A 27473-nucleotide genomic window follows, 5' to 3' on the forward strand; every position below is an offset into this window, starting at 1 on the left:
AATTGGAGTCTGGTATATATGTCTAAAATCCACTCAGTATTTCACTAGACACAAAAGTGTGATAGTCGATGATACCACAAATTATATTAAATAGGAAAACACAATCTGTAGGATAGAATTATTTGGATTTAGGCTTCAGTTCCGTATGTACAAATCTTGATGTGGGGGTGTCATATGTACTTTGGGGATATAAGTTATGTTCAGCTGGCCCTTTCCGTACTTGGCAATAGGGCTGTTTTTTAGCACCAGCTCGCCCAAGCACTCCTAACCTGGGGTCATAACACATGCTGGATGTTGGGAGGTCAATTCACTGTTACTAGTGAGGTTGTACTAATATAAGGATTGAACCAGCCATTAGGTTTATTTGTGGAGTGGAGAGGTTGCAGTTATTGTTAATGGGCTATAACACTTGCACTTAAATATTACATTTTCTGTTGTTGTCATGCATGAGGTCAGAAGAAATAGCCTGTTGTCATTAAATAAACGTGATCTGAGTATAATCCTGTGACTAAAACTGAGCCACCAGCAAAAATCTTCTGACACTAGATTTTTTCATAGCGGATTAATTTTAGTGACCATCTTAGCATCTAACTCTATGTTACAAGAGGTTTTAGGTCACTCTTTAGGTTTGTGATAATAAAGGGACATTCTAAATAAAATATATAAAGCATTATTTTATTAGAGCAGGCTCCAGATAAAGATACGACTAGTGATTGGAGCATATGTATGTATGCCTGCTGTTGATTCGCTCACCAACTTAATTTGGATGCAAACAGGAGCAAAACTATTGCATGGATTAAACACATTTTAAAAGAAATACAATTATTTAGACAATCAATATTATGCCAATAGTGTGGTATGCCAGTTCAAAAGCCGTTCGGCCTACAGCATTGCGGAATATGTTGATAAATAACTCCCAGTTCTGCTGGCTTTCATGAGCTGTGAAAATGTTTCACTGGTTCCGCAGTCATATGAAATGGTTGATAGGGCTATTTTGGACTAAAATTATTAATTGAAAACATCAGCATATTCATATTCAGTGCCCCTTATTGAATACAATAAGCCTTAATGTTGACTGTCCCTTTAACAATAATAGGACCAGATGACAAGTGTAGTGGTATTTAACACTCCTGCTTGCACACTAACTCTGCTAGAAGTAAGGTTTTTCCGCGTGTTGGGTAGTGCTCGTAGTACAAGTTGAAAGTAAAAAGATTTTGCTCGCGTGCTAAGCCAAACTTTGAATATTGCGTTAACGTATTCCCCTATAAAAGTCAATGGAGCAAAAAAAGTGGAAGAAAACGAACACCCTACTCGCACGCAAACCCGATCGCATATTCTCAAGTGCACTATCCCGACATGAAAATATGAATATTTCCCATTCCAGTGTTCTTCACATAGCAGAATATGTTCTATTTATTCAGAAATACATATTTCTACATGTATTTAAAGTGTTTTTTTTGGTACAATATATATCTTTACATATATATATATATATATATATATATATATATATATATATATATATACGTGGTAGCCGGTGGCCCAGCACTCCTTCCACATCAATGTTTCCAGTGCCTGGGTGCAATCCTCAAGTGGTATGCATAGATAACCTTTTATTGTAGTGGTAACATAAATACAGTGTCGACGTTTCGGCCTTTTCTTAGGCCTTCTTCAAGACAAATTTCATAGTCTTAACTCATGCGGAACACAACGTCCGCGTAGTACTCCCAGAATGACAGATTCATAAGTACTACACGGACGTTGTGTTCCGCATGAGTTAAGACTATGAAATTTGTCTTGAAGAAGGCCTAAGAAAAGGCCGAAACGTCGACACTGTATTTATGTTACTACAATAAAAGGTTATCTTATGTATGAAGTCCTGTGAGTGCCATCCATCTCTACTATTATTCTATATATATATATATATATATATATATATATATATATATATATATATATATATATAAAATATATATTTAGAAATACATAGAACATATGTTCTATGAATGTGAAATATTTACAGTTAATACACAGTATAACACTTTATTAAATATGAATATTGCATAATTATGCTTTTACATATTTTCATATATTTAACGGCAAAGAACTCCAATGCACTTATATACAGTATATGTCTATATGTGTATACATATGTAATTATGTGTTAATATGTGTATATGTCTGTAAATACATAAATATGCATATAAATACGTAAATACATATGTACACACATAAACATATGTATATGCATACATATACTTTTTAGACATGTGTATATATATATATATCTCTATGTTAAAGGAAATATCCTTTTTTTTCTAACATCTATATCTTTCAGCCCTTATAACTTTTTAGTGCAATATTTTTTGTAATAATTGTATTAGTGTTATTATGAGTGTAACTGTACCTTTAAATGTATTTTTAAATGTGTTTTATGATACTTTTTTTATTCGCAAAACAGTTAACCAGCGCTCTGAGAACAGAGTAATCATTGTAGCGTAAATCTCGATTGTGCTCACGCGTTTGCGTTTAGTTTCAACTTGTAATACGAGAGCTACACCAAACATGCGCAAACACCCACGGTAAACCCCTTTTTTGCTCTCACGTAACTGTTAGTGCATCACTCGTAATCTGGCCTATAATAGTCTAATGAAATAGAGGGGGGGGTTATACTACAATGTGCCTTTAAATACTGTAAAATGCTCTTTTATTCATAAAAAAAAAACTGTTTAAACTAAACAGAAGATGTTCATACGTCACAGAAAATCTATAAATGCCTGGTATGGATATAATAAAACAGTAAAAAGGCTTTGCGTTTAGTTTCAACTTGTAATACGAGAGCTACACCAAACGTGCGCAAACACCCACGGTAAACCCCTTTTTTGCTCTCACGTAACTGTTAGTGCATCACTCGTAATCTGGCCTATAATAGTCTAATGAAATAGGGGGGGGGGTTATACTACAATGTGCCTTTAAATACTGTAAAATGCTCTTTTATTCATAAAAAAAACCTGTTTAAATTAAACAGAAGATGTTCATACGTCACAGAAAATCTATAAATGCCTGGTATGGATATAATAAAACAGTAAAAAGGCTTTCAGTGTTTGATGAGAAATAAAAGTAAAAAAAAAAGAAAATGTGTAGGTAACATCTAGGCTTGCCGAGATTGAGATTGCCTAGTTAATAGATTTTCATTTGTGATTTAAAGGGACATTCCAGCCAAAATTAGAATCCACATGGATGCATTTCAGTTTTTAATAGAAGCATTTTTGTAATGTACATGTATTAGCAAAAATGCTTCTAATAAAAACTATAGCTGTTTCAAATGTAAATTTAAATTTGATTGAAAAAACCCCAACACTTTATTCAACATATATGCAAATGAACTAACAATACAAAACTTAAAGTGGATCTGTAAGTGAGTGGATATGTCGCTACCACTTCACATATTGTTCATTTACAGATCCGCCACAGAATTAAAAAAAACACATATTAAAAATAGGGCTATGGTACTAATAGGAAAAACCCACTATATAACATAAGGGATAGCTAGTTACTATAATCACAAAAACCTGTACGCTCAATAGCGTTTTTTTTTTTTTAAAAGTAGAGAAATCGCAAGCAGTTTAGAGTCTTGCTAAAATCCCTATACTTGAATGTATACAATGTCTCATGGTGTGATCTGATATAGTGAATGTTCATCAAATTATATCGATTGTGCACTCTTGAGTAAAAAGGCTCATTTCATAGTTTCCTATCGTGTCCGCACATATTGCTTGACACGTGTAATCTCTTATTTGTATTGACCCTTTTCTGCACTCCTGATACAAACATTCATTCCATAAACCGACAGACTAAATAGCCATATCATTCATTCACTGCATCTGTGGGCGGGGCTAATAGGAAACCACTCTGATCGCTTGTAAATATAACATTGCATCTAGATAAGTGCCAGTAACATTTTATACTGGTCATGCGAATTGTGCTGACACGGTTAGTTTAACTTAAACGATATAACTATCTAGCATGTCTGATACAGAATGAATGTGTATACCCCTATTGTAATTTCAGAAGGAAATCACACTTAAGATACTAACGTGTCAGGCAATATGTGCGGACATGGTAGAAAATTATGATATAACTTTGCTAATTTAAGGTGATACACATTAAAATACACATAACAAGAGATGGTGTGTTTAAATATATACATATGGACATAAGCAGATTCAGTGTCATGCGGAAAGTGCGGACAACTGTGAATAAATGATATGGCTATTTAGTCTGTCTGTTTATGGAATGAATGTTTGTATCAGGAGTGCAGAAAAGGGTCAATACAAATAAGAGATTATACATATAGCAGGAAGCAGGCACTACACAGAGGGATCCTTAAAAATGTATAAATACTTTATTTGATCAGAGTTAAAAAGAACACAGCAACATACGCTGTAAGACACGCACAAAAGACTAAGGCAGGTGAACTGTAGACTCAAGAAGCTGTCTGACTAGTTTCGCGTCCCCTTAAGACGCTTATTCATAGACATGTTTGAGATGTTGAGCAGCCTGTATTTAAAGGGGACACTCGGATTTGATTTGCTGTTAAACGCATACCAAATTAATGCAACACAGCTGTATCATTCTTAACCCCTTAAGACACAGGTTACTCCATGTATACATCCCAAATGAAATATTTTAAAAACAAGAAAATGAACCAACTCTTTACAAAGTTAAAATACAAATATGTAATACCACTTGTGTGAAATGTCTATTATACAATAGAAAATGACCTAGATGGGGAAAAGGGTAATCAGAGACAAATGTATCATTGTGGAATAAATACAAAATCCTAACTAATGTATAGATAGAAATATTGGAAACAAATTTAGACAAAGAATTTAAAAGTTACCATAATTATAACATTAGAACAATAGCACCTAACTATATCTAAGTTGCAACTTATTGAGCTAAAAACATTTTACACAATTTTTAATTGTCAATAAAAATGTTAATGTCACACTCACGATTCATCCCCAAAGGGGAGCGTGTTTGCAACTTTAACATCCAGAATAGTTCCTTTTTCTCCAAAGATTTAAATTTATTTCCACCTCTTATAGATGTGGTTACGGTATCTATGATTTTTATGTTCATGTTACATTAATGTAAATTCATTTAATCTCAAATTTACAGGGATGTTAAGCGCTAACAGTGTGAATTACTTAGATTTAACATTAGATCCGTGAAAATAATATAGTTACCAGCACCTTTCGTAAAGAAACGGCTGGCAACACTATTTTGCATGCTACCGCCCAACACCCTACACATGTGGTCAAGGCCATACCCCGTGGCCAATTTATCAGAATCCGCAGAAACACATAGGGGGGTAGTTATCATCGTGTCAACTTTCCTGCCTTCGCTGGCCCAATACGCCCGCCTAAGCTCGCCTACCTTCGCCACCGTGGACCTGAAAAAATACGCCTAAGTTATCAAATAAAGCTGTCAAAAAGCCACGGGGCGATGAGCAGCGGACTGTGAGTTATCACTCATCCAATCTCGCTGCTCTTCGGCTTTTTCCCAGCTTTATTGCTAGCCTGTCACTAAGCACTCACACTAAACTGCACTGTTCTACCCCCTATACCGGCGCCCCCGGAGCCCCCCGCAACTAAATAAAGTTACTAACCCCTAAACCGCCGCTCCTAGACACCGCCGCAACTCTTATAAATGTATTAACCCCTAAACCGCCGCTCCTAGACCCTGCCGCAACTCTGATAAATGTATTAACCCCTAAACCGCCGCTCCCTGAACCCGCCGCAACCTATCTTAAATTTATTAACCCCTATCCTGCCCCCCACTACACCGCCGCCACTGTAAGAAATGTATTAACCCCTAAACCTAAGTCTAACACTAACCCTAACACCCCCTAACTTAAATATTAATTAAATAAATCTAAATAATATTTCTATTATGAACTAAATTAATCCTATTTAAAACTAAATACTTACCTTTAAAATAAACCCTAATATAGCTACAATATAAATAATAATTATAGTGTAGCTATCTTAGGATTTATTTTTATTTTACAGGCAAATTTCAATTTATTTTAACTAGGTACAATAGCTATTAAATAGTTATTAACTATTTAATAGCTACCTAGTTAAAATAAAGAGAAATTTACCTGTAAAATAAATCCTAACCTAAGTTACAATTACACCTAACACTACACTATACTTAAATAAATTATTCCTATTTAAAACTAAATACTTACCTGTAAAATAAACCCTAAGATAGCTACAATGTAATAATTACATTGTAGCTATTTTAGGATTTATATTTATTTTACAGGTAACTTTGTATTTATTTTAGCTAGTTAGAATAGTTATTAAATAGTTATTAACTATTTAATAACTACCTAGCTAAAAGAAATACAAAATTACCTGTAAAATAAATCCTAACCTAAGTTACAATTAAACCTAACACTACACTATCATTAAATTAATTACATTAATTAAATACAAATAACTACAATTAAATACAATTACATAAACTAACTAAAGTACAAAAAATAAAAAACATAAATTACAAACATTTAAAAAATATTACAACAATTTTAAGCTAATTACACCTAATCTAAGCCCCCTAATAAAATAACAAAGCCCCCCAAAATAAAAAAATGCCCGACCCTATTCTACATTAAAGATGACATCGGCCGGATGGAAGACTTCTTCAGCGCCGCTTGGAGGATCACTTCATCGGATGGAAGATTTCTTCAGCGCCCCTTGGAGGATCACTTCTGGCGCTCCGGATTTCCTCTTCAGTTCCATCGGTGGCTCGGCTGAGTGAAGACGACTCAAGGTAGGATGATCTTCAGGGGATTAGTGTTAGGTTATTTTAAGGGGGTTTGGGTTAGATTAGGGGTATGTGGATGGTGGGTTTTAATGTTGGGGGGTTGTATTTTTCTTTTACAGGCAAAAGAGCAGTTTTCTTTGGGGCATGCCCCACAAAAGGCCCTTTTAAGGGCTGGTAAGGTAAAAGAGCTTTGAACTTTTTTAATGTAGAATAGGGTAGGGCATTTTTTTTATTTTGGGGGGCTTTGTTATTTTATTAGGGGGCTTAGATTAGGTGTAATTAGCTTAAAATTGTTGTAATATTTTTTAAATGTTTGTAACTTATGTTTTTTATTTTTTGTACTTTAGTTAGTTTATGTAATTGTATTTAATTGTAGTTATTTGTATTTAATTTAATTAATTTAATGATAGTGTAGTGTTAGGTTTAATTGTAACAGGTTAGGATTTATTTAACAGGTAATTTTGTATTTCTTTTAGCTAGGTAGTTATTAAATAGTTAATAACTATTTAATAACTATTCTAACTAGCTAAAATAAATACAAAGTTACCTGTAAAATAAATATAAATCCTAAAATAGCTACAATGTAATTATTAATTACATTGTAGCTATCTTAGGGTTTATTTTACAGGTAAGTATTTAGTTTTAAATAGGAATAATTTATTTAAGTATAGTGTAGTGTTAGGTGTAATTGTAACTTAGGTTAGGATTTATTTTGCAGGTAAATTTCTCTTTATTTTAGCTAGGTAAGCTATTAAATAGTTAATAACTATTTAATAGCTATTGTACCTAGTTAAAATAAATTTAAATTTGCCTGTAAAATAAAAATAAATCCTAAGATAGCTACAATATAATTATTATTTATATTGTAGCTATATTAGGGTTTATTTTAAAGGTAAGTATTTAGTTTTAAATAGGATTAATTTAGTTCATAATAGAAATATTATTTTGATTTATTTAATATTTAAGTTAGGGGGTGTTAGGGTTAGTGTTAGACTTAGGTTTAGGGGTTAATAAATTTCTTACAGTGGCGGCGGTGTAGTGGGGGGCAGGATAGGGGTTAATAAATTTATTACAGTGGCGGCGGTGTAGGGGGGGCAGGATAGGGGTTACTAGGTATAATGTAGGTGGCGGTGGGCTCCGGGAGCGGCGGTTTAGGGGTTAATATGTATAGAGTAGCTTGCGGTGGGCTCCGGGAGCGGCGGTTTAGGGGGTAATAACTTTATTTAGTTGTGGCGGTGTAGGGGGAGGACAGATTAGTGGTGTTTAGACTTGGGGTACGTGTTAGGGTGTTAGGTGCAAACATTTCCCATAGGAATCAATGGGATGTCTGGCAGCTGCGAACTTGTACTTTCGCTATGGTCAGACTCCCATTGATTCCTATGGGATCCGCCGCCTCCAGGGTGGCGGATTGAAAACCAGGTACTCTGGGCCGTAAAAGTGCCGAGCGTACCTGCTAGTTTTTTGATAACTAGCAAAAGTAGTCAGATTGTGCCGCACTTGTGTGCGGAACATCTGGAGTGACGTAAGAATCGATCTGTGTCGGACTGAGTCCGGCAGATCGAAGTTTACGTCACAAAATTCTACTTTTGCCGGTCTGTAGCCTTTGATAACTAAGGCGAATCAGCCTCGCCACAAATACGCTGCGGAATTCCAGCGTATTTGAGGTTGACGGCTTGATAACTACCCCCCCAAGTCTAATGAGATATGAGTCCCAATCTCTAGAACTAAAAAACAGATTAATTTGTAGGGGCTATAATGCCAATAATCTGGAAAAATGTCGTAAAGAAATAAGAACATTTAACAATGTACCTAAAATACAAAATCCAGATAGCAAGAAGAAGTCAAATTTCAAAGATGCTATAGTATTCACCACGGCGTATTCTAAACAATAAAATGAGATTATTAAAATCTTAAAAAAGCATTCACATGTCCTCTTAGGAGATGACATATTAAAACCTTTTATTAACAACATCAAATATGTTCCGAAAAAATCTAAAACATTGGGCCAAAAAATATCTCCCAGTCTAGTTACTAGAATTAATGTACACAAACAGAATTGGCTATACATAAAAGGAAATTATAGATGTGGTAGACATAATTGTCACATGTGTGCACACATTCAGGAGGGTGACCATTTTTCTTGTAGCAGTACAGGCAATGGATATACTGTAGATTTCTACGCAAATTGTTGCACCACATTCGTGGTTTACCTTCTTACCTGCAACTTGTGTCAGTTGCAGCACACAGGTCAAACCACTAGGGAGGCCCGAAAAAGATTTAATGAACACACTGGAGACACTAAAAACTACAATAAAGATTCTGCAGTCGCAAACCATTTTAATGGCTATCACCTTACCAATGTGGCTAACATGAACATAAAAATCATAGATACCGTAACCACATCTATAAGAGGTGGAAAAAAATTTAAATCTTTGGAGAAAAAGGAACTATTCTGGATGTTAACGTTGCAAACACGCTCCCCTTTGGGGATGAATCGTGAGTGTGACATTAACTTTTTTATTGACAATTAAAAATTGTGTAAAATGTTTTTAGCTCAATAAGTTGCAACTTAGATATAGTTAGGTGCTATTGTTCTAATGTTATAATTATGGTAACTTTTAAATTCTTTGTCTAAATTTGTTTCCAATATTTCTATCTATACATTAGTTAGGATTTTGTATTTATTCCACAATGATACATTTGTCTCTGATTACCCTTTTCCCATCTAGGTCATTTTCTATTGTATAATAGACATTTCACACAAGTGGTATTACATATTTGTATTTTAACTTTGTAAAGAGTTGGTTCATTTTCTTGTTTTTAAAATATTTCATTTGGGATGTATACATGGAGTATCCTGTGTCTTAAGGGGTTAAGAATGATACAGTTGTGTTGCATTAATTTGATATGAGTTTAACAGCAAATCAAATCCGAGTGTCCCCTTTAAATACAGGCTGCTCAACATCTCAAACATGTCTATGAATAAGCGTCTTCAGGGGACGCAAAACTAGTCAGACAGCTTCTTGTGTCTACAGTTCTCCTGCCTTAGTCTTTTGTGCGTGTCTTACAGCGTATGTTGCTGTGTTCTTTTTAACTCTGATCAAATAAAGTATTTGTAAATTTTTAAGGATCTCTCTGTGTAGTGCCTGCTTCCTGCCGTATGTATAGACTGTAATTAGTGGCTTGGTTTCGCCACCGCTACGGCACTCCGTTTGTATTAGTAGGCTGAACTTTTTTCATCTCTACCGGTATTACTTCCGGTTCAGTTGCCGGGTCCTGTGCTGCTTGGAGCGTTGCTACCTTTCTAAGTTTAACAAATAAGAGATTACACTTGTAAGCAATATGTGCGGACACGATAGGAAACTATGAAATGAACCTTTTTACTCAAGAGTGCACTATCGATATAATTTGATGAACATTCACTATATCAGATCACACCATGAGACGTATACATTCAAGTATAGGAATTCTAGCTAGACTCTAAACTGCTTGCGATTTCTAAACTTTTTTTAAAAAAACGCTATTGAGCATACAGGTTTTTGTGATTATAGTAACTAGCTATCCCTTACATTATATAGTGTTTTTTTCCTATTAGTACCATAGCCCTATTTTTAATGTGTGTTTTTTAAATTCTGTGGCGGATCTGTAAATGAACAATATGTAAAGTGGTAGTGACATATCCACTCACTAACAGATCCACTATAAGTTTTGTATTCGTTCTTTTGCATATATGTTGAATAAAGTGTTGTTTTCTTTCAATCAAATTAAAATTTCTATAATTAATGTCTAATTCAACATATGGGTTTTCAAACCTGCAAATCCCTATTTTCCTTAAATAGATGCTGTTTCAAATGTGTATTTAAGTATGCACCGTGCACCAGCATTTTAAACACAGCACTAAGGTGCTTGTACCATCTGGTAATGACTCAATTTGTTAATTGCTGACATGATACAAGCCCCAACTATGGTCTGAGCAGCTGCAGTATTTAAAATGTTGGTGCACTAAAAAAAATCTAGCTATGCTTCACATGCACGTGCAGAAAAAAATGTTAACACTAAAACAGTGATAACTTTTACTAGAAGCATTTTTGCCACTACATGTATATTGCAAATATGTTTCTATTCAAAGATGGAATTAATCTGTGCATTTAAATTTTGACAGCAATATCCCTTTAATATTTGCACTATTCAGTAGCTGCAGTGCAGGTGATTATATGTTCTGTATTTTTTATTATTTGACGCTGCCTCTCTTACTCTCCTTTTTTTTTCTCTTAATAGCTGTTGGATGGCTTGGCACCCCAGTTTAGGAGCATTCTATGGCCCTGCTGCTTTTATTGTACTAGTCACCTGTATTTACTTTCTTTGTACATACGTGCAGTTGAAACGTCACCCTGAACGCAAGTATGAATTAAAGGAAAGGACAGAAGAACAGCAAAGGATGTCAGGTACAGAAATAGGTCACAGTCACATAACCGAAGCTGGATCCGTTTCCCAGGCAACATGCTCAATGATTTCATCTTCGCTGTTGGAAAATGAACATTCATTTAAAGCTCAGCTACGCGCTGCTGCATTCACTCTGTTCTTGTTTACAGCAACGTGGACCTTTGGGGCACTTGCTGTGTCTCAAGGGCATTTTTTGGATATGATATTTAGCTGTCTTTATGGTGCATTTTGTGTCACCTTAGGGCTTTTCACCTTAATTCATCACTGTGCAAAACGAGAGGATGTTTGGCATTGCTGGTGGTCTTGTTGCCCATCAAAAAGAAATGCTTATCCCGTACCAGTAAATGCTCGTCAAAAAGTTAATATCAATGGAGATGCTCAAGTGCATTCAATGTGCATTCAGGATTCCCCTTGTTTAAGTAAATCTCCTATGTATAACCACCCACCTGTAGGGCATTGCAAACTTACTAATTTACAAGCTGTTCAAAACCATGTCAGCTGCCTTTCACCGGTCACACCATGCTGTGCAAAGATTCACTGTGAACAACTTATGGATGATGAAGCCCATATTCACGTGCATAATGAAAGTGCTTTTAGACCCAACATGCACGTTCATAGATGTCTCAAAAGTAGAACTAAACCACGATACTTCAGCCGGCATAGGTCTGCTGCAGAGAGAGAGTATGCTTATCATATTCCTTCAAGTATTGATGGGAGCATTCACAGCTCACACACAGACAGTCCGCACAGTACACATGAGGGCCATTCAGGCCACAGAAGGGGTTGCTGCGCAGGAAGTGATCCCTATCCTACAATCAGTCAGCCTGAAAGCAGTGATGCAAGTACTGCAATATTTAGTTGTGGCAAAATGCCAGAAACTGACACTGTGCATCATACAACTCATTTTGAGATGCATCCAAGGAGACAATCATATCCATTCAATACAACAAATCCTAACGGAATACTCAAGGGAAACTTGCATGAAGCCATGGTCTACAGTTCAGATAGTACAGGAAATATCAAAACTGGACCTTGGAAAAATGAAACTACTGTGTAGGTTATGGATTAGTACATATGTTCTTCAATGCTGGTAAATGTACTCTGTTTTTTTATTTTCCTTTGTTAAGCGTTTGTACAGCACAGCACTACATTGTATACATAACAACACATGGTTCTGTTTGTGTTTATTCCAAGATATGTGAAAATATATCTGAGAGGATTGTTAATAAAGTTTATTTCAAAGTTCAAAGTATACTGTGGTGGGAAGTAAATTGAAGAGGCAATATCCTTTTTTTATATATATTTTTCTTTATTGCATTTATCAACTTTACCATGACAGAAGTCTATTGTATATGTTTTTGTATTAGGATACGTCCTACACATTGTATTTTTTTAAAAAGTTAAAAAATGGTGCAAAGTTTTTATACCTTTTGAGTTACGTTTTTTTGTTTTGTTTTTTTTTAATTGTTTTATTTCTTCCGAAGTGATATTGCCTCTGAATACCTCCCACAGAGACTACAGAATCTTATATTGTGCATTCATTGTTCAGTCTCTCTCCACAATGGAGAGAAGTGATAGCTACTGTCTTGTTAACAACTGCAGTGTTGTATTGGTTGTAATTTGCATGATGCAAGTCAGGGTATACCATTGTTTGTTTTTTAATGTTACATGTAAAAAAAAAAACAGTATTGTTAAAGGCTGTGAAAATCATGAAATCATGTTGGTATTACTCTAGAACATTAAGAATCAATGGAAACTCACCTCTGCACTAGTTTAAGTGGCACAATCCTTTATATGAGGTATTCTTACAACTTTGATTAAAGTTCACTCAGATGTCTTTTGCAAAGCATGCAGTACCCATTGTATGTGACACTGTGCAATGTTCTAAAAATTGTCTACAAGTTTAACACTATCTTGTGAAGTTTGCCTATGGATCTGTAATCTTTTTTTTTTTAATCACAAGAAGCTTTCAGCAGCAGTCTAGATTGAAATGTTTATTTTTTCATTAACTCTTTGAGAACTACAGTCAATCTATATGAATAATTTTAATTTAATAGAGAATGGATTATGGTATTGGGAAAAGAGGAATACAAAACATATTACAAGCTAAATTGATATATTGAAACATATAATGACAATCATGATCAAAATATGTGTTTGTATGTAGTAACAACAAATTGAAGATGCATAAAAGATCTTTTAGGAGTCTTCAAATTCATAGCAGTTAGTCATAACTGTTTGTGCTTTGATATAGCTTTGCCATAGTTCAAATAACATCCTTATTTTATTTATATACTCTTGCCACACACCAAAGAGTCCATTGATGTGATGTGAAAAATGAAAATACTGTGAATTATAAAGTATATATATAGGCTGTCACACATTTATTTTTTGGGGGTCACTGAAATCTTTTCCAGATTAGAAGAGTTTATGCTTAAAGTGCCATAAAATAACCTCGGCTAAGGGCTCAATTTTAGTCCTTAGATCCCATGACCAATTTAGAGTTTCAAGATGTCTGAATTGCAGCACAGCTATAAACAGTACTTAGTAATTGTGGTTATCTGACCTGTCCTTTTTCAAAGTAATACTAAAAATCTGCCTTTTTAGTGAGTCATGAGCACTGGCTTTGGAAAGTCCTGCCTTAAGAAAGGTCTACAGTTTGATTTAGAATGGCTGATCTACACTTATAAATATTGTAATAAGGTCACTTTATTAAATAGCATTGTCAATACAAATATTCAAAATTGGTGACTTTGAAAACCAATGTATGTATTTTCTAGATATGTGCATGATCGAAAAATTTGGTTCGGTTCGGAACGATTTGGAGGTTTTCGAATTTTGTTTTCAGATCGATTCGAATTCGGAAAACTTCGAATGAATTTGTTTCGGATTCGTTTTGGATTCATGTGGATTCGAAAAAATTTGGCTGGATTCGGTTTGATTCGGTTTGGAAATTCGGAATTTCGTTATGTGTGCTGTGTATTAGACTAGTATTATGTACTGTATATTAGGTGTAACCCATAGCAGAGTGATATAACCTAATATACTGTACAATACTAGTGTAATCCATGTCCATCCGAATTTCCCGAATAAATCCGAACTAATTCGGATGTATTCGGTAAATTCGGCAGTATTTTAATTCAGAAATTCGGTTCGATCCGAATCTCCGAATTTGCAGAATTTTCTGAATTTCCGAATCGAACCGAACCGAATTGCACATGTCTAGTATTTTCCCTTCAAAAAGTGTGCACTAGAACAGTGTTTCTTGATTCCAGTCCTCAGGACATATTAACATCTCAAATGTTAAGGATATGTGAACAACAGCATAGGTAAAAATTACCAGTGGATCAGTGACCTTCCCTTACTCAAGGTAATCTTTAAAATCTGCCCTGATAATGTCCCTGAATACTGGAATTGAAAAACACTATACCAGAGCATTGGAAGTTCCACAAATTGATGTATGCACTTATGAAGGTTTTTTTATAAGATGTTTAATACCTACTAGATTATGGGGCCTATTTAACAAGGTTTGTCGGACCTGATCCGAGAGTGCGGATCAGGTCCAACAGACCTTGCTGAATGTGGAGAACAATACGCTCTCTGTATTCAGCATTGCACCAGCAGCTCTTGTGAGCTGCTGGTGCAACGCCGCCCCCTGCAGATTTGCGGCCAATCGGCGGCCAGTAGGAGGTGTCAATCAACCCGATCATACTCAATCGTGTTGAATTGTGGCGATGTCTGTCTGCCCGCTCAGAGCAGACGGGCAGGTTATGGAGCAGCGTTCTTTAGACCGCTGCTTCATAACTGGTGTTTCTGGCAAGCCTGCAGGCACGCCAGAAACACGGGCCCTTAAGCTCCATCCGGAGCTTGATAAATGGGCCCCTAAGGATATTTAACCAAAGTGGCAATCCAACCTTACTGAAACTAAAACGTTTAAAGTATCTTACTGGGTTTGGGTCTTAAAAATATCTCTCTTAAGTAGCAATTATACAATACTAAGTGAACACATTTTGATAGATGCAACTCCAGGTGGAAATAAGCTCTTTAACCCCTTAGTGACCAGCGATGTACCCTGTATGTTGCTGGTCTTTCTATAGGTGTGCGTTTTTCAAGACCACACTATTTTAGTGAGCCTGCAGGAGGGAGGGCGGGTCTAATAACACAGTATTGTCGCTCACTGTAAGACCTACACTATTACACCCAAACAAACCCTTAACGACTAGCGATGTTCAGGGTACGTTGCAATCATTAAGGGGTTGATATTTTGAAAATAATTTCTTATTTGGAGCTTTTGGTATTCATATTGTTTCTTGTTTGTACATGTTTGTTTCATATTTGTTTATTGTTTGTACATGTAAACTATGTGACTTTAAAGGAAAATTAAACCCGCTTTTTTTTCTTTCATAATTCAGATAGAACATGCAATTTTAAACAACTTTCTTATTTACTTCTATTATCAATTTTTTTTGTTAATTTGGTATCTTTTGTTGAAAAGACGGGATATAAGCTCAAGAGCGTACACATGTCTAGAGCACTATATGGCAGCAGTTTTGCAAGAATATTATCCATTGCTAGATTGCAGCACTAATTACTACCAACTTAGGCATCGTACAAAAAGAATACCACAAGGCTGATTTATCATGGCCCGAATGGGGCCAAATACCTTCAGGCTCCCTAACTCGTCCGCCGCCTCTGAGGCTGCAGACATTAATCTGCCCGATCGCATACGATTGGGTTGATTGACACCCCCAGCTAGCGGCCAATGGCCTCAGATTTGCAGGGGGTAGCATTGCAGGGGGCGGCATTGCACAAGCAGTTCACCGGAACTGCTTGTGCATTGATAAATGCCAACAGCGTATGCTATAGTATCGGCATTTATCGATGTCTGGCAGACAGGATCGCTATAACGGATCATGTCCGCCAGACAAATGATAAATCGGCCCCCATGGGTGCGTAACAAATGTCATAATATGAGTAAATTGGAAACTTTTTTTTTAAATTGTATTCTCTGTCTAAACCATAAAATACATTTTGAGGTTTCATATCCCTTTAATATGATCAACTTAGAAGATAAAAGGGTGAGAGATGATATGGTAGAAACTTTCAAGAATATTAAAAGGTTATTAAGATTAATGAGGATTAAAACATTTTCTCAAACATAAAAGCAACAACAGAACCAAGGTTCCTTATTTTAACTTGGGTTTTAGGTTGAGGAGTCATTTGGATAAACACTTATTTACAGAATTCTCAAACACTATTAAAATCAAAGGTTTCAACTAATCTTCTCAAGTGCTAATTATTTAATTTATTGTACTTCTCTTATTAGTCAGTGAGCACTTAATCCATAGGGACCCTGTTAGCATCAAACAACTATTTAAACAGTTTAATTTAATTTATGTATCTGTTGTACTCTGTTATCTGTATAATACAAATTGTTTTAGAATGACCCCTTAATACAGAAAAACCTAGAAACATTTATTTGTAGTAATAGTCTTGTGATATCATTTCTGCCCTTTAATACATTAAACTGTAATTTTGTTCCACTTTATTTTGTTCCAAATTATCCATTTTACCTGCTGGGGTGTATTAAATGGGTTAAATATAGCTCCCTCACCTTCATTTTGGCATTTGAAATAGCTGCTTTTGCCCATGTATCCTACCTATACTGAAAATTTAAATACTTAAATATTGGCTATAACAAGCTGTGTAAACATAGCCAACAGAAAAAAAATATACACTCCTCGGAGGTAGGAGAGATAAGTAATACAATGTTTACTTTCACAATTATTTGGTTTACATAGATGTGACAAGCAAACATTTCTGTGTATAGAGAATTATAAGATAAGATGATCTGATTTGTGTCGTCAAAGAACAAAACCAGCTATTTCATATAGAAAAAATAAACCTAAACATGCAATATCTTATACATTTTATACTCCAGTATAAGCAGTCATTAGAAACCAATTTTATAGTACACCCACCTTTTTTTCAATGAAAAACATACCTATGCGGTTTATCAGGGTAAACTTTAGGTTAAAGGGACATGAAACCGTAAAAAAAAACCTTTGCAACAATGCAAAGATCTTTAGAATATAATAATACCCTCAACTATTTACTGTTATCATTTCTCTTTATTTTAGTGTAAATTTGCCTTATCAATTAGCCGGTTTTCCAAACCCCCCTTTTCACGGTAATAAGATCGTGCATAGATGGTGCAGATGCGCTGTTGGTGCAAACTCAAGAGCTTACATCACAGTCCAGCTATAGTGGGCTGAAGAGGAGGAGACAGGGCTGAAGGGACAGTCTACACCTTAGTTATCTTACTTTAGATTAAGCCGCAAATATCCTCCTGCACCGTTTCTATCTCATGCAGCAGTAACAGTAAACAAGTTATTTTAAAATGAATATTGTTTCTGGCACTTTGAAATGGCTGCCAAGCTCTGCCCACTAATGACATCACGATCTGGGCTGCATCTATGCACTAAGCTGAATAGCACTGACAGTCTGTTAAATCTAATTAGTGAGTCTTTTGTAACTAGTGAAGCCTTTAATGCAGCCCAGATCATGATGTCATCAGTGGGCTGAGCTTGGCAGCCATTTCAAATTAACCAGAAACAATAGTCATTTTAAAATAACTTTTTTACTGTTACTGCTGCATGATATAGAAATGGTGCAGGAGGATATTTGCTGCTTAATCTAAAGTAAGACTTTAAGATGACTAAGATGTAGACTGTCCCTTTAACACTGATTAGCCAAACCAATGCACATGCTCCACTCCCTTAGTTTAAGATGGCAGGAGCGCCCTCACATAAAAAAAACTGTGCATGCAAATATTGAGCCCGCCGACTGTGTATGCGCGATGTGACGTCATTGTGGCATAATTAAATGCACGATTATGAGCGCTCATTGGCAGTTTGCTTTTTGAAAAGAACAGACCCTTTTTCAGGGCTGTCTTTACGTCACAGCTAATTAACTTTTTTTATTTTATACTATAACTGAACTTCGTTTGGGGAAACAATTAACTGTGGTTGGATATTTTCTTCATTATTAATTGAAAAATTGTAACACTGGCACTCATATTTCAATAATGATTTGATTGTATTTTACATTGTTAATCAAAGTTTCAGTCCTTAAATGGACAGTAAAATCATAATAAAACATTTATGATTTAGGTAGAACATACAATTTCAAACAACTTTCCAATTTACTTCTATTATTTAATTTGCTTCCTTCTCTTGTTATCCTTTGCTGAAAAGGTAATTTAGGACAGCTCAGAAGCGGCAATGAACCTAGGTTCTAGCTGGTGATTGGTGGCTGCATTTATATACCGATTGTCATTGGCTCACCCATGTGTTCAGTTAGAAACCAGTAGCGCATTGCTGCTCCTTCAACAAATGATACCAAGAGAATTAAACAAATTTGATAATAGAAGTAAACTGGAAAGTTGTTTAAAATTATATTTTCTACCTAAATCCTGAAAGAAAAAATGTGGGTTTCATGTCCCTTTATCCTCCCCTTCTTGCAAGACTAAGTAAGTGACATTTTTCCAAATGGATATACAAGTCGTCTTTTTTTTCTTTTCTACATTCAAGAAACATTATATTGTCCTCTGCTTAAAATGACTTTTTTATTCTTTTCCACTAGTATGTATGTAGCCAATGAGCTATTTATATCTAAAACATGTTTTATGTAACCTTGTCCTTGCAAAATGTTTTAATTGCTGCTTTTATATATATATGTAAACTATTTTGCATGAAAAGGCTAAGTGAAAGTTATTTAAAGGGCCATGATACCCAAATGTTAAAACACTTGAAAGTGATGCAGCATAGCTGTAAAAACTTGAATAGAAAATATCATCTGGACATCTCTATGTAAAAAAGAAAGTTATTTTACCTCAAAAGTTTCTCAGTAACCACATCCCATTGTAAAGGACTTGTAAGCAGCAAATCAGTATGTCTGTCCCGGGACAGCGGAAGGAGCGAACTTTTGTGCACTCTCATCTTATTTCCCTATTAAGTTTAAGGAAGTTTACTATGAAATCTCATGAGAGTTAAGACAAATCCCATGAGATCACAGTAAAAGAGTTCATGACCTCAGCACTGCTGATGCTGATTGGCTGCAGTTTATTTCTTCATTTTTTATTTTGTTTTACCTGCAGCTGAGCAGCAGTTGAGTATAACTTTTTACACAGAACTTACTCTGCTGAGCTGAGGAGATTGTGAGGTAAAATATCTTCCTTTTTTACATAGAGATGCTCAGGTGATATTTTCCTGTCAGCTTTTTACAGTTATACTGCATCAGTTTCAAGTGATTTAGCATATGAGTATTATGTCCCTTTAATAATGAAAGTATCAGTTAATTAGCTAAAAATGCTATTCTTTCAACTTTACTTATAAAGGGACATTAAATACTAAATACATACCATGCACCTCCCTCTTATTATCGGTGCTGCCATTTTGGAACCTAAGGTTACACTACAGGAATCTGAAAAGAGAGTTGCTGCACATGTGCAAACATATCAGCACTGGAATGCAATGAAAGCTAGATTTAAAAATGGCGGCATTCATCACTAGATGATGGTGAGGAATAATTTCAACACTAAGTTTATAAAATGTATTTAAATTCTCCCTTTGACTTGTGAAAGCCTAGGAAAGCTTTTTTTAAGACTACTAGTATTATACACATATACCTTGCCAAACCTACAATAATTTACCGTGAGGTTGATGGATACACAAGGCACAAGGTTATTTTATGGCACCAAAGAGATGTGTATAAGGTGGGTGTTGATCTAGAACTTAAACATGAGTCGTGCCAAAAATGTAAACATATACATGCTACAAATATAATATTGAAGATGGTTCTGAGCAGGAAATGTTTGTTTTTGTTTTATTTTTATTTAAAATCATTTTCTTCCCATGTACATTTCTCCTTCACCCATGTGGATTAAAGAGCATTTAAATAATGCAAACTTATGTCTATTGACACCTGAGAATTGGGGGTTCTACAATAATGAATGGTGCCTAGAAGCCCCTAGAACCCTTGATACAAGGGAGCCATAAACATTGATATTATGACTCATAAACGTAAATTTCTTTTATGATAACTACAGCTATCAGCCCTATCAAAACATTAAATATATCTACAGCATAAGGGTGATTTCCCATGTTTACTTTTCAGTTGGTTTACAATACATGTCCATAGACATGAGTTATGGGTCACCTTGACCCATAGGGAAGCATATTGTAGCAATATACATGTGCACTTGTATGGATTGTTTTGAATCTTGCTGTTATGCACCTATAAAGAAAGTTATTACTAAGGCCAAATAATGAGCATTCTAACATTTGTTGTTTAAAAATAATGTTTGATTTCTATATTTCAGTTATTACATTCAATTTAAAGGGACAGACTAGTCAAAATTAACTTTCATGATTCAGATAGGGCATGCAATTTGAAACAACTTTCCAATTTACTTTTATCATCAAATTTGCTTTGTTCTCTTTTATATTCTTTTGTTTAAAGCTACACCTAGGTATGCTCATATGCTAATTTCTAAGACCTTGAAGGCTGCCTCTTATCTGAATGCATTTTGACATTTTTTCACAACTAGAGGGCGTTAGTTCATGTTTGCCATCTAGATAACATTGTGACCCTGCACATGGAGTTACCTAGGAGTCATCACTGATTGGCTAAAATGCAAGTCTGTCAAAAGAACTGAAACAAAGGGGCAGTCTGTAGAGGCTTAGATACTAGGTAATCACAGAGGTAAAAAGTATATTAATATAACCGTGTTGGTTATGCAAAACTAATGAATGGGTAATAAAGGGATTATCTATCTTTTTAAGCAATAAAAACTCTGGAGTAGACTGTCCCTTTAAGTAAACTACTTTTGAAATAGGAAAATTATCAAAATCAGGCGTTAACAATACTACTTGCTGACTGGTCAACTGATCAAGAGATTTAAAAAGGTGATTTACATTACCACATTGGCCTCTGGCTTATCTTGTACGTAAATATTTGTAAAGAAATCTCTAGTGGGTTCAACTCCAAATAAATTAATATTTATAATGTATACAGAAAAAATGACGAATGCAGGAGCACAAACTGTAGCAACATGCATTAAATAAAAATATATAGAATGGTATACACTGTGAAACATGGCTATTCTATTTAATGTTAATGCTATTTTGGTATTATAATGGAATAAAATATCCTTAACTGTGCTCAATTAAGAGTCTTATAAGTTACCTTGTTTTATGACCTTTTATAAAAGCCATGGAACTTATCAGTAATTTATAATATTTTTACTGTGCACGGTTTTATATATCATAATATTAATATTTATCTTTATATACAAAGTACCCAGCATGGTCTGTGACACCATACAAGAGGTTAAAAAGAATATGTATAGAATATAACGTGTGTGTGTATATATATATATATATGTATATATATATGTATATATATATATATGTATATATATATATATATATATATATATATATATATATATATATATATATATATATATATATATATATATATATATATATATATATATATGATGAGTGTAAAGAGGCCGTAATAAGGGATATGATAGCGCTGGTTGTTAGGAGACAGTATGTGACACAATTATAATGTGTGACTAAATACAAAAAATGATACAAAAAGCATAGCACTTGAAATACAATATGACAAAGGGATATATAAAACACACTATAAAATTAAGTGTAAGGCTGGATATAAAATGTCCCAAATGCTGGAGCACTTATGTACTGTATGTACACAGATGTGAAGTTCAAAACTTTGGTTATGGGTGAAATGCACACTTACAGAAAGGAACCTCAATCATATGAGGTAAGGCAACCGCACATCAGGAAATTGCTCTCAATAGGCTTGGCCCCTTGGGGTATAGATGGGAAACTTCCAGATCAGCGAGCTTGTCTTTTCTCCCCCCTTTCTGTTATCCAAGTGTAGGTGAAAATTTCTGGGAGTTTGAGCCCTTGTTTCCTCTGCCTCTTTTAGTATGGGTCCTCTCAGGATGGTGGAGTAGACGGTCTTCGGATTTGATGCTGTAGGTCTAACGTCGTGTCAGGTTAGCACACAAGTGATAAGTGTTAGTTTATTTTCAACAGCCCGCTCCATTAAAGTTTAGTGCTCAGCAATTAAGTGGATCCTCCCCTTAATTGCTGAGCACTAAACTTTAATGGAGCGGGCTGTTGAAAATAAACTAACACTTATCACTTGTGTGCTAACCTGACACGACGTTAGACCTACAGCATCAAATCCGAAGACCGTCTACTCCACCATCCTGAGAGGACCCATACTAAAAGAGGCAGAGGAAACAAGGGCTCAAACTCCCAGAAATTTTCACCTACACTTGGATAACAGAAAGGGGGGAGAAAAGACAAGCTCGCTGATCTGGAAGTTTCCCATCTATACCCCAAGGGGCCAAGCCTATTGAGAGCAATTTCCTGATGTGCGGTTGCCTTACCTCATATGATTGAGGTTCCTTTCTGTAAGTGTGCATTTCACCCATAACCAAAGTTTTGAACTTCACATCTGTGTACATACAGTACATAAGTGCTCCAGCATTTGGGACATTTTATATCCAGCCTTACACTTAATTTTATAGTGTGTTTTATATATCCCTTTGTCATATTGTATTTCAAGTGCTATGCTTTTTGTATCATTTTTTGTATTTAGTCACACATTATAATTGTGTCACATACTGTCTCCTAACAACCAGTGCTATCATATCCCTTATTACGGCCTCTTTACACTCATTTTTTACATAGGGGGATAAACACTGGGCTGGCAGGGGAGTCTTTTTTTGTCTCGGCCAGCACAATTGTTTTTCTGCCCTCTAAGGGATAGCCGCTTTAGGGTTGGTTTTTTGCTCCCGGAGGAATCCACCTTCTAGATTGATATTAGATTCACCTCTATATCTCTTTTACACACCCACAGTATAGCGCCTTCTATTTGTCTCGCTTTTTGTTCCATATATATATATATATATATATATATAATGGTGCATGTATAAATAGTGGATGGACCTACTTAGATGTTCTTTAAAAAGTATATAATTCCACAGAAAGGAAACTTAATTATATATGGAATATCTCTGGAGTGTCCAACATTTTCATGTAAGGGTCCTTGCTGGATTTATGTGTCAGGCAGTTATTAGACTAAATATGTACAGTATGTCATCATAGAGAGGATAAGAATGAGATAGTTATAGATGTTGCCCAAATACAGATGTCGACAGTGCCGGTGAAATATTCAAAAGTGCAGACGTTACTGTTTAAAAGCAGCATTGCTGAGAGGCGTTTTACTATACATCGCAATGGGTGGCAATGCTGGTGAAATATTCCAAGCGGCATCGACATTGGCGATGAAAAGTAAAGAATCCCTTTCAAATATATAGAACCAAGCCTAATAATTATACCTATGTACCCCTAAACCGACATAAGCCACCACCACAAACTAAACCTACACTAACTAATCCCAAAACCGCCAATAGCCCACCGCAATAAACTTCCTATTCTATTAACCCCTATACTGCCAACAGCCCACAGCAATAAACTTTCTAACCTATTAAGCCCTATACCAGCATAACCCCCACCGCTAACTACCCCTACACTACTAAACCGCCATAACCCCTAATCTATTAACTCCTTAAACCACCACAACACCCCAACACAAACACCCTCTAACCAATTAACCCCTTAACAACCACAATTCGCCCAGCAAACACCCGTAACCTTTTAACCCCTAAACAACCACAATTCGCCCAGCAAACACCCGTAACCTTTTAACCCCTAAACCCCCACAACCCCCAATGCAAACTATCCCTACACTACTTAACCACCTATCAGCTAACCCCTCCAAAGACCTAAAACACCCCCTAAGTTACATAAAATAACAAATATTAACATTACAAAAAATAATACAAAAACACATTACAAAAAAGCACCCCAGTTATGCCTATCCTAAGACTACTTAAAAAAAAAAACCTCATCAAAATAAAAAAACCTATACTAACACTATTTTTAGCTCTCAAAAAAATACAACCCCATTCTACAATAAAAGTACCTCTCCAAAGCTACCTAAAAAATTATCTGAAAAGAGCATTTGGTAGGGTATTGCCCTTAAGTAATTTCAGCTCTTTTACCCATTAAAAAAAAACCTATTCTTAAAAAAAAAAAACCCATTTTAAATAAAAACCCAAGTTAAAGCAAACCCTATCCTAAAAAAATGCACTAAAAAGGGCATTTGGTTGGACATTGTCCTTAGAAGGACATTTGGTAGGGCAGTGCCCTAAAGTGAACATAGCTCTTTTGCCCAATAAAAAAGCCCTATATTAAAAAAAATCCTAAAATAAATAACTTAAAAAAAAAACTATCCTAAATAAAGATTGCCAAAAAAGGGCATTCGGTTGGGCATTGCCCTTAGAAGGGCATTTGGCAGAGCCCTAAAATGAGCAAAGCTCTTTGACCCATAAAATAGCCCTATACCAAAATAAACCCTAAATTAAAGAAATAAGAAACTCTATTCTAAAAAAACTCCTAACCTAAAATAAACCTAACCTAAAAAATCCCTATCCTAAAAAAAGATTGCCCTAATTTAAGCTATTTTGGCTTAAAAAAAAACCACTATTATAAAAAAAACTCACTCCAAAAAATCCTAACTCTAAACCCCAAAGTTTCTACTCACCCAACTTAACTTTGGCTTCTGCATGTTCATCTCCGACGGTGCTCCTCTTCTTTTTTCATGGCGGTGGTCTTCTTCATGCTGTCATCACCACACAATTAAGCTTGGATTTCTATTGGCTGATTTTTTAAGTCTTAGTCCAATCTTTTGGCTCATTTTTTAATTCTTAGTCCAATCAGCCAATAGAATAAACTTTCTAAGAATTAAAAAAATCAGCCAATAAAAGAGCACCCTTATATAAGGAAGAACCTCACATTCAATCTTCAGTGTGCTGCTGTGATCGGATAAAGATGAGGTCTGCCAGAAATAGAAATTGGAAGATTGAAAAAGATTTCTGCCGCCATGAAGATGAAGAGGAGCCTTGATGGAACTGATCATATAGGAGCTTTTTTTTTTTAGAATAGGGTTATTTTTATTGTGAGATTACTTTAGGGCAATACCCACCAAAATGCCTTTTTTAGGGCAATCTTTTTTTTAGGATAAGGATTTTTTTAGGTTATTTTTAGTTTTTATATTAGGGTTTTTTTATTGGGTAAAAAAGCTGTTAGTCTTTAGGGCAAGACCCTACAAAATGCCCTTATTAGGGCAATGTCCAACCAAATTCTCTTCTCAGGGCATCTTTTTTAGGATAGGGCTTTTTTTAACTTAGGATTTTTTTTAGTATAGGGCTTTTTATGTGCAAAAGATCTATGTTAACTTTAGGACACTGCCCTACCAAATGCCCTTCTAAGTGCAATGCCCAACCAAATGCCCTTTTCAGGGTATTCATTATTTTTTTTGGATAGTTTTTTTTTTAATTACTTTTATTTTGTTTTAATTCATTTTAGTATAGGGCTATTTTTATTGTTTAAAAGAGCTGTGTGTACTTTAATGATAGGCATAACTGGTTTTTTTTTGGTAATGTGTTTTGTTTTTTTCCAGTAGTTATAGTGTTTGTTATTTTTTGTAATGTATGGGGTGTTAGCTTAGAGGACTGGGGTGGTTAGCTGTTAGGTAGTTAAGTAGTGTAGGGGTAGTTTGTGTTGGGGGTTGTGGCAGTCTAGGGGTTAATAGTTTTGGGGGCTGTTTAGGTGATTAGGTTAGGGCACATTAGGGTTTAATAGTGTAGTGGGCCTATGTTGTTCTTGAGTTGAGGGCGTGTAAGAGGTTAATAATTTAGTGTAGCATTGCATTTAAATACAATGTTAAAATGATATGCATTGTCATTTGTAAAATGTAGTTATTTGTGCTTGTTCATTTTATTATTTTAAACATAAATATATAATTTAAATGAGGCAGGTAGTGTAGGTAAAGTTACAGTTAGGTCACACAGGCATTATTTCAAGTGGTACTACACAGAAATAATTTCTGTGCTGTGTAGGGACACTTCAAATACGACCCACCCGCTGAAGTGCTGACAAGTGGCGATGTCAGCAGACTTTGCAGAAGCCACAATCCCTATTATTTCCTATGGGAGACACATCATTACTCATCGGCACTTCGCGAGTCTGCCCCCTTTTAATAAAGATATCGATGGAGTGTGAGGCCGATGTGGCCAGAAAGGCAGTTTCTTTTTAGTCTTTCAATGCTTTGAATATCAGGGCCTATTTGACAGAGAGCACAAAAGACCAACATTAAATCATGTTACCTACAGACTCACACACATAATATATATATATATGAATATGTAGCCACAACTTTTATACATTTTTCAGAAAAGGAGCTGCTTTAGGAAACAGGTAATATGCAATAGATAGAATCAGAATGGTTTTAATAAAGGCAAGTTGCTTATAGTACAATACAGGTAGGGATCGCACAAGAATGGGTGGTTTAATTCAATAATTAAAATGCTTTACATTTCAAGGAACTTGATGTTTAACAATATTATTATGGTATATTATTTTGCTACATAAAGAATATAATTTTTTATGCAAATTTTAAATCAAACGTACTTATGTTTTTTTTTGCATTAAACTCAAAAAATGATAAAATTATGAATTTAGAAAGCTCCCCCCTGCTACTACAGAGCAAAGATCTATTCATAGCTGATATCATCCACTGCATTTTTAAAATGGAAGAAAACATGCTCTACCACATAGCCCTTAATTGCAATAAGGATGGTTTTTGGCTTCTTGTGTTGCTAACTAGGGTGATAAAGCTAAATATGAAGGGATGGTTGGATGGTTTTATCATCATGACATTTTTTCTTATAAAAATATTAAAATGTTCCTCCTTCCTATTCACTTTCTAAAATTCATATATGTATGTAGTTATTTCTAGCCTGATTTTCTAAAATTCCCTGGTGTGGAGTGAAGTGAAATCATAATGCAGACCTCAGTTAATTCTTTAAAAAAAGTTGATGAATATGGAAGTCCTAGCAAGTGGTGCACTTTCTACCATACAAATATATATTACCCAGTATGACATTTTAATATACAATTCCACTTAGTTTCTATAAAGTAATACAAGGATACAGCCACATTGAACTTAAGTTTCTC

General features: G+C 35.1%; 1 protein-coding gene across 1 annotated transcript in view; it reads left to right on the forward strand.

Moving 5' to 3' along the window:
• The window catches only part of ADGRA1 (adhesion G protein-coupled receptor A1), a 662711-nt gene extending 650179 nt beyond the window's left edge, over window positions 1-12532 (forward strand). The window contains exon 7 of the mRNA XM_053692424.1: window positions 11119-12532. Within this exon, the coding sequence (XP_053548399.1) occupies window positions 11119-12340 (1222 nt within the window). The 3' untranslated portion in view covers window positions 12341-12532. The remainder of the gene's footprint in view (window positions 1-11118) is intronic.
• The last annotated feature ends 14941 nt before the right edge of the window (window positions 12533-27473 follow it).

This window comes from Bombina bombina, chromosome 9, assembly GCF_027579735.1.
Source record: "Bombina bombina isolate aBomBom1 chromosome 9, aBomBom1.pri, whole genome shotgun sequence".
In the NCBI taxonomy this organism is placed as follows: Eukaryota; Metazoa; Chordata; class Amphibia; order Anura; family Bombinatoridae; genus Bombina; species Bombina bombina.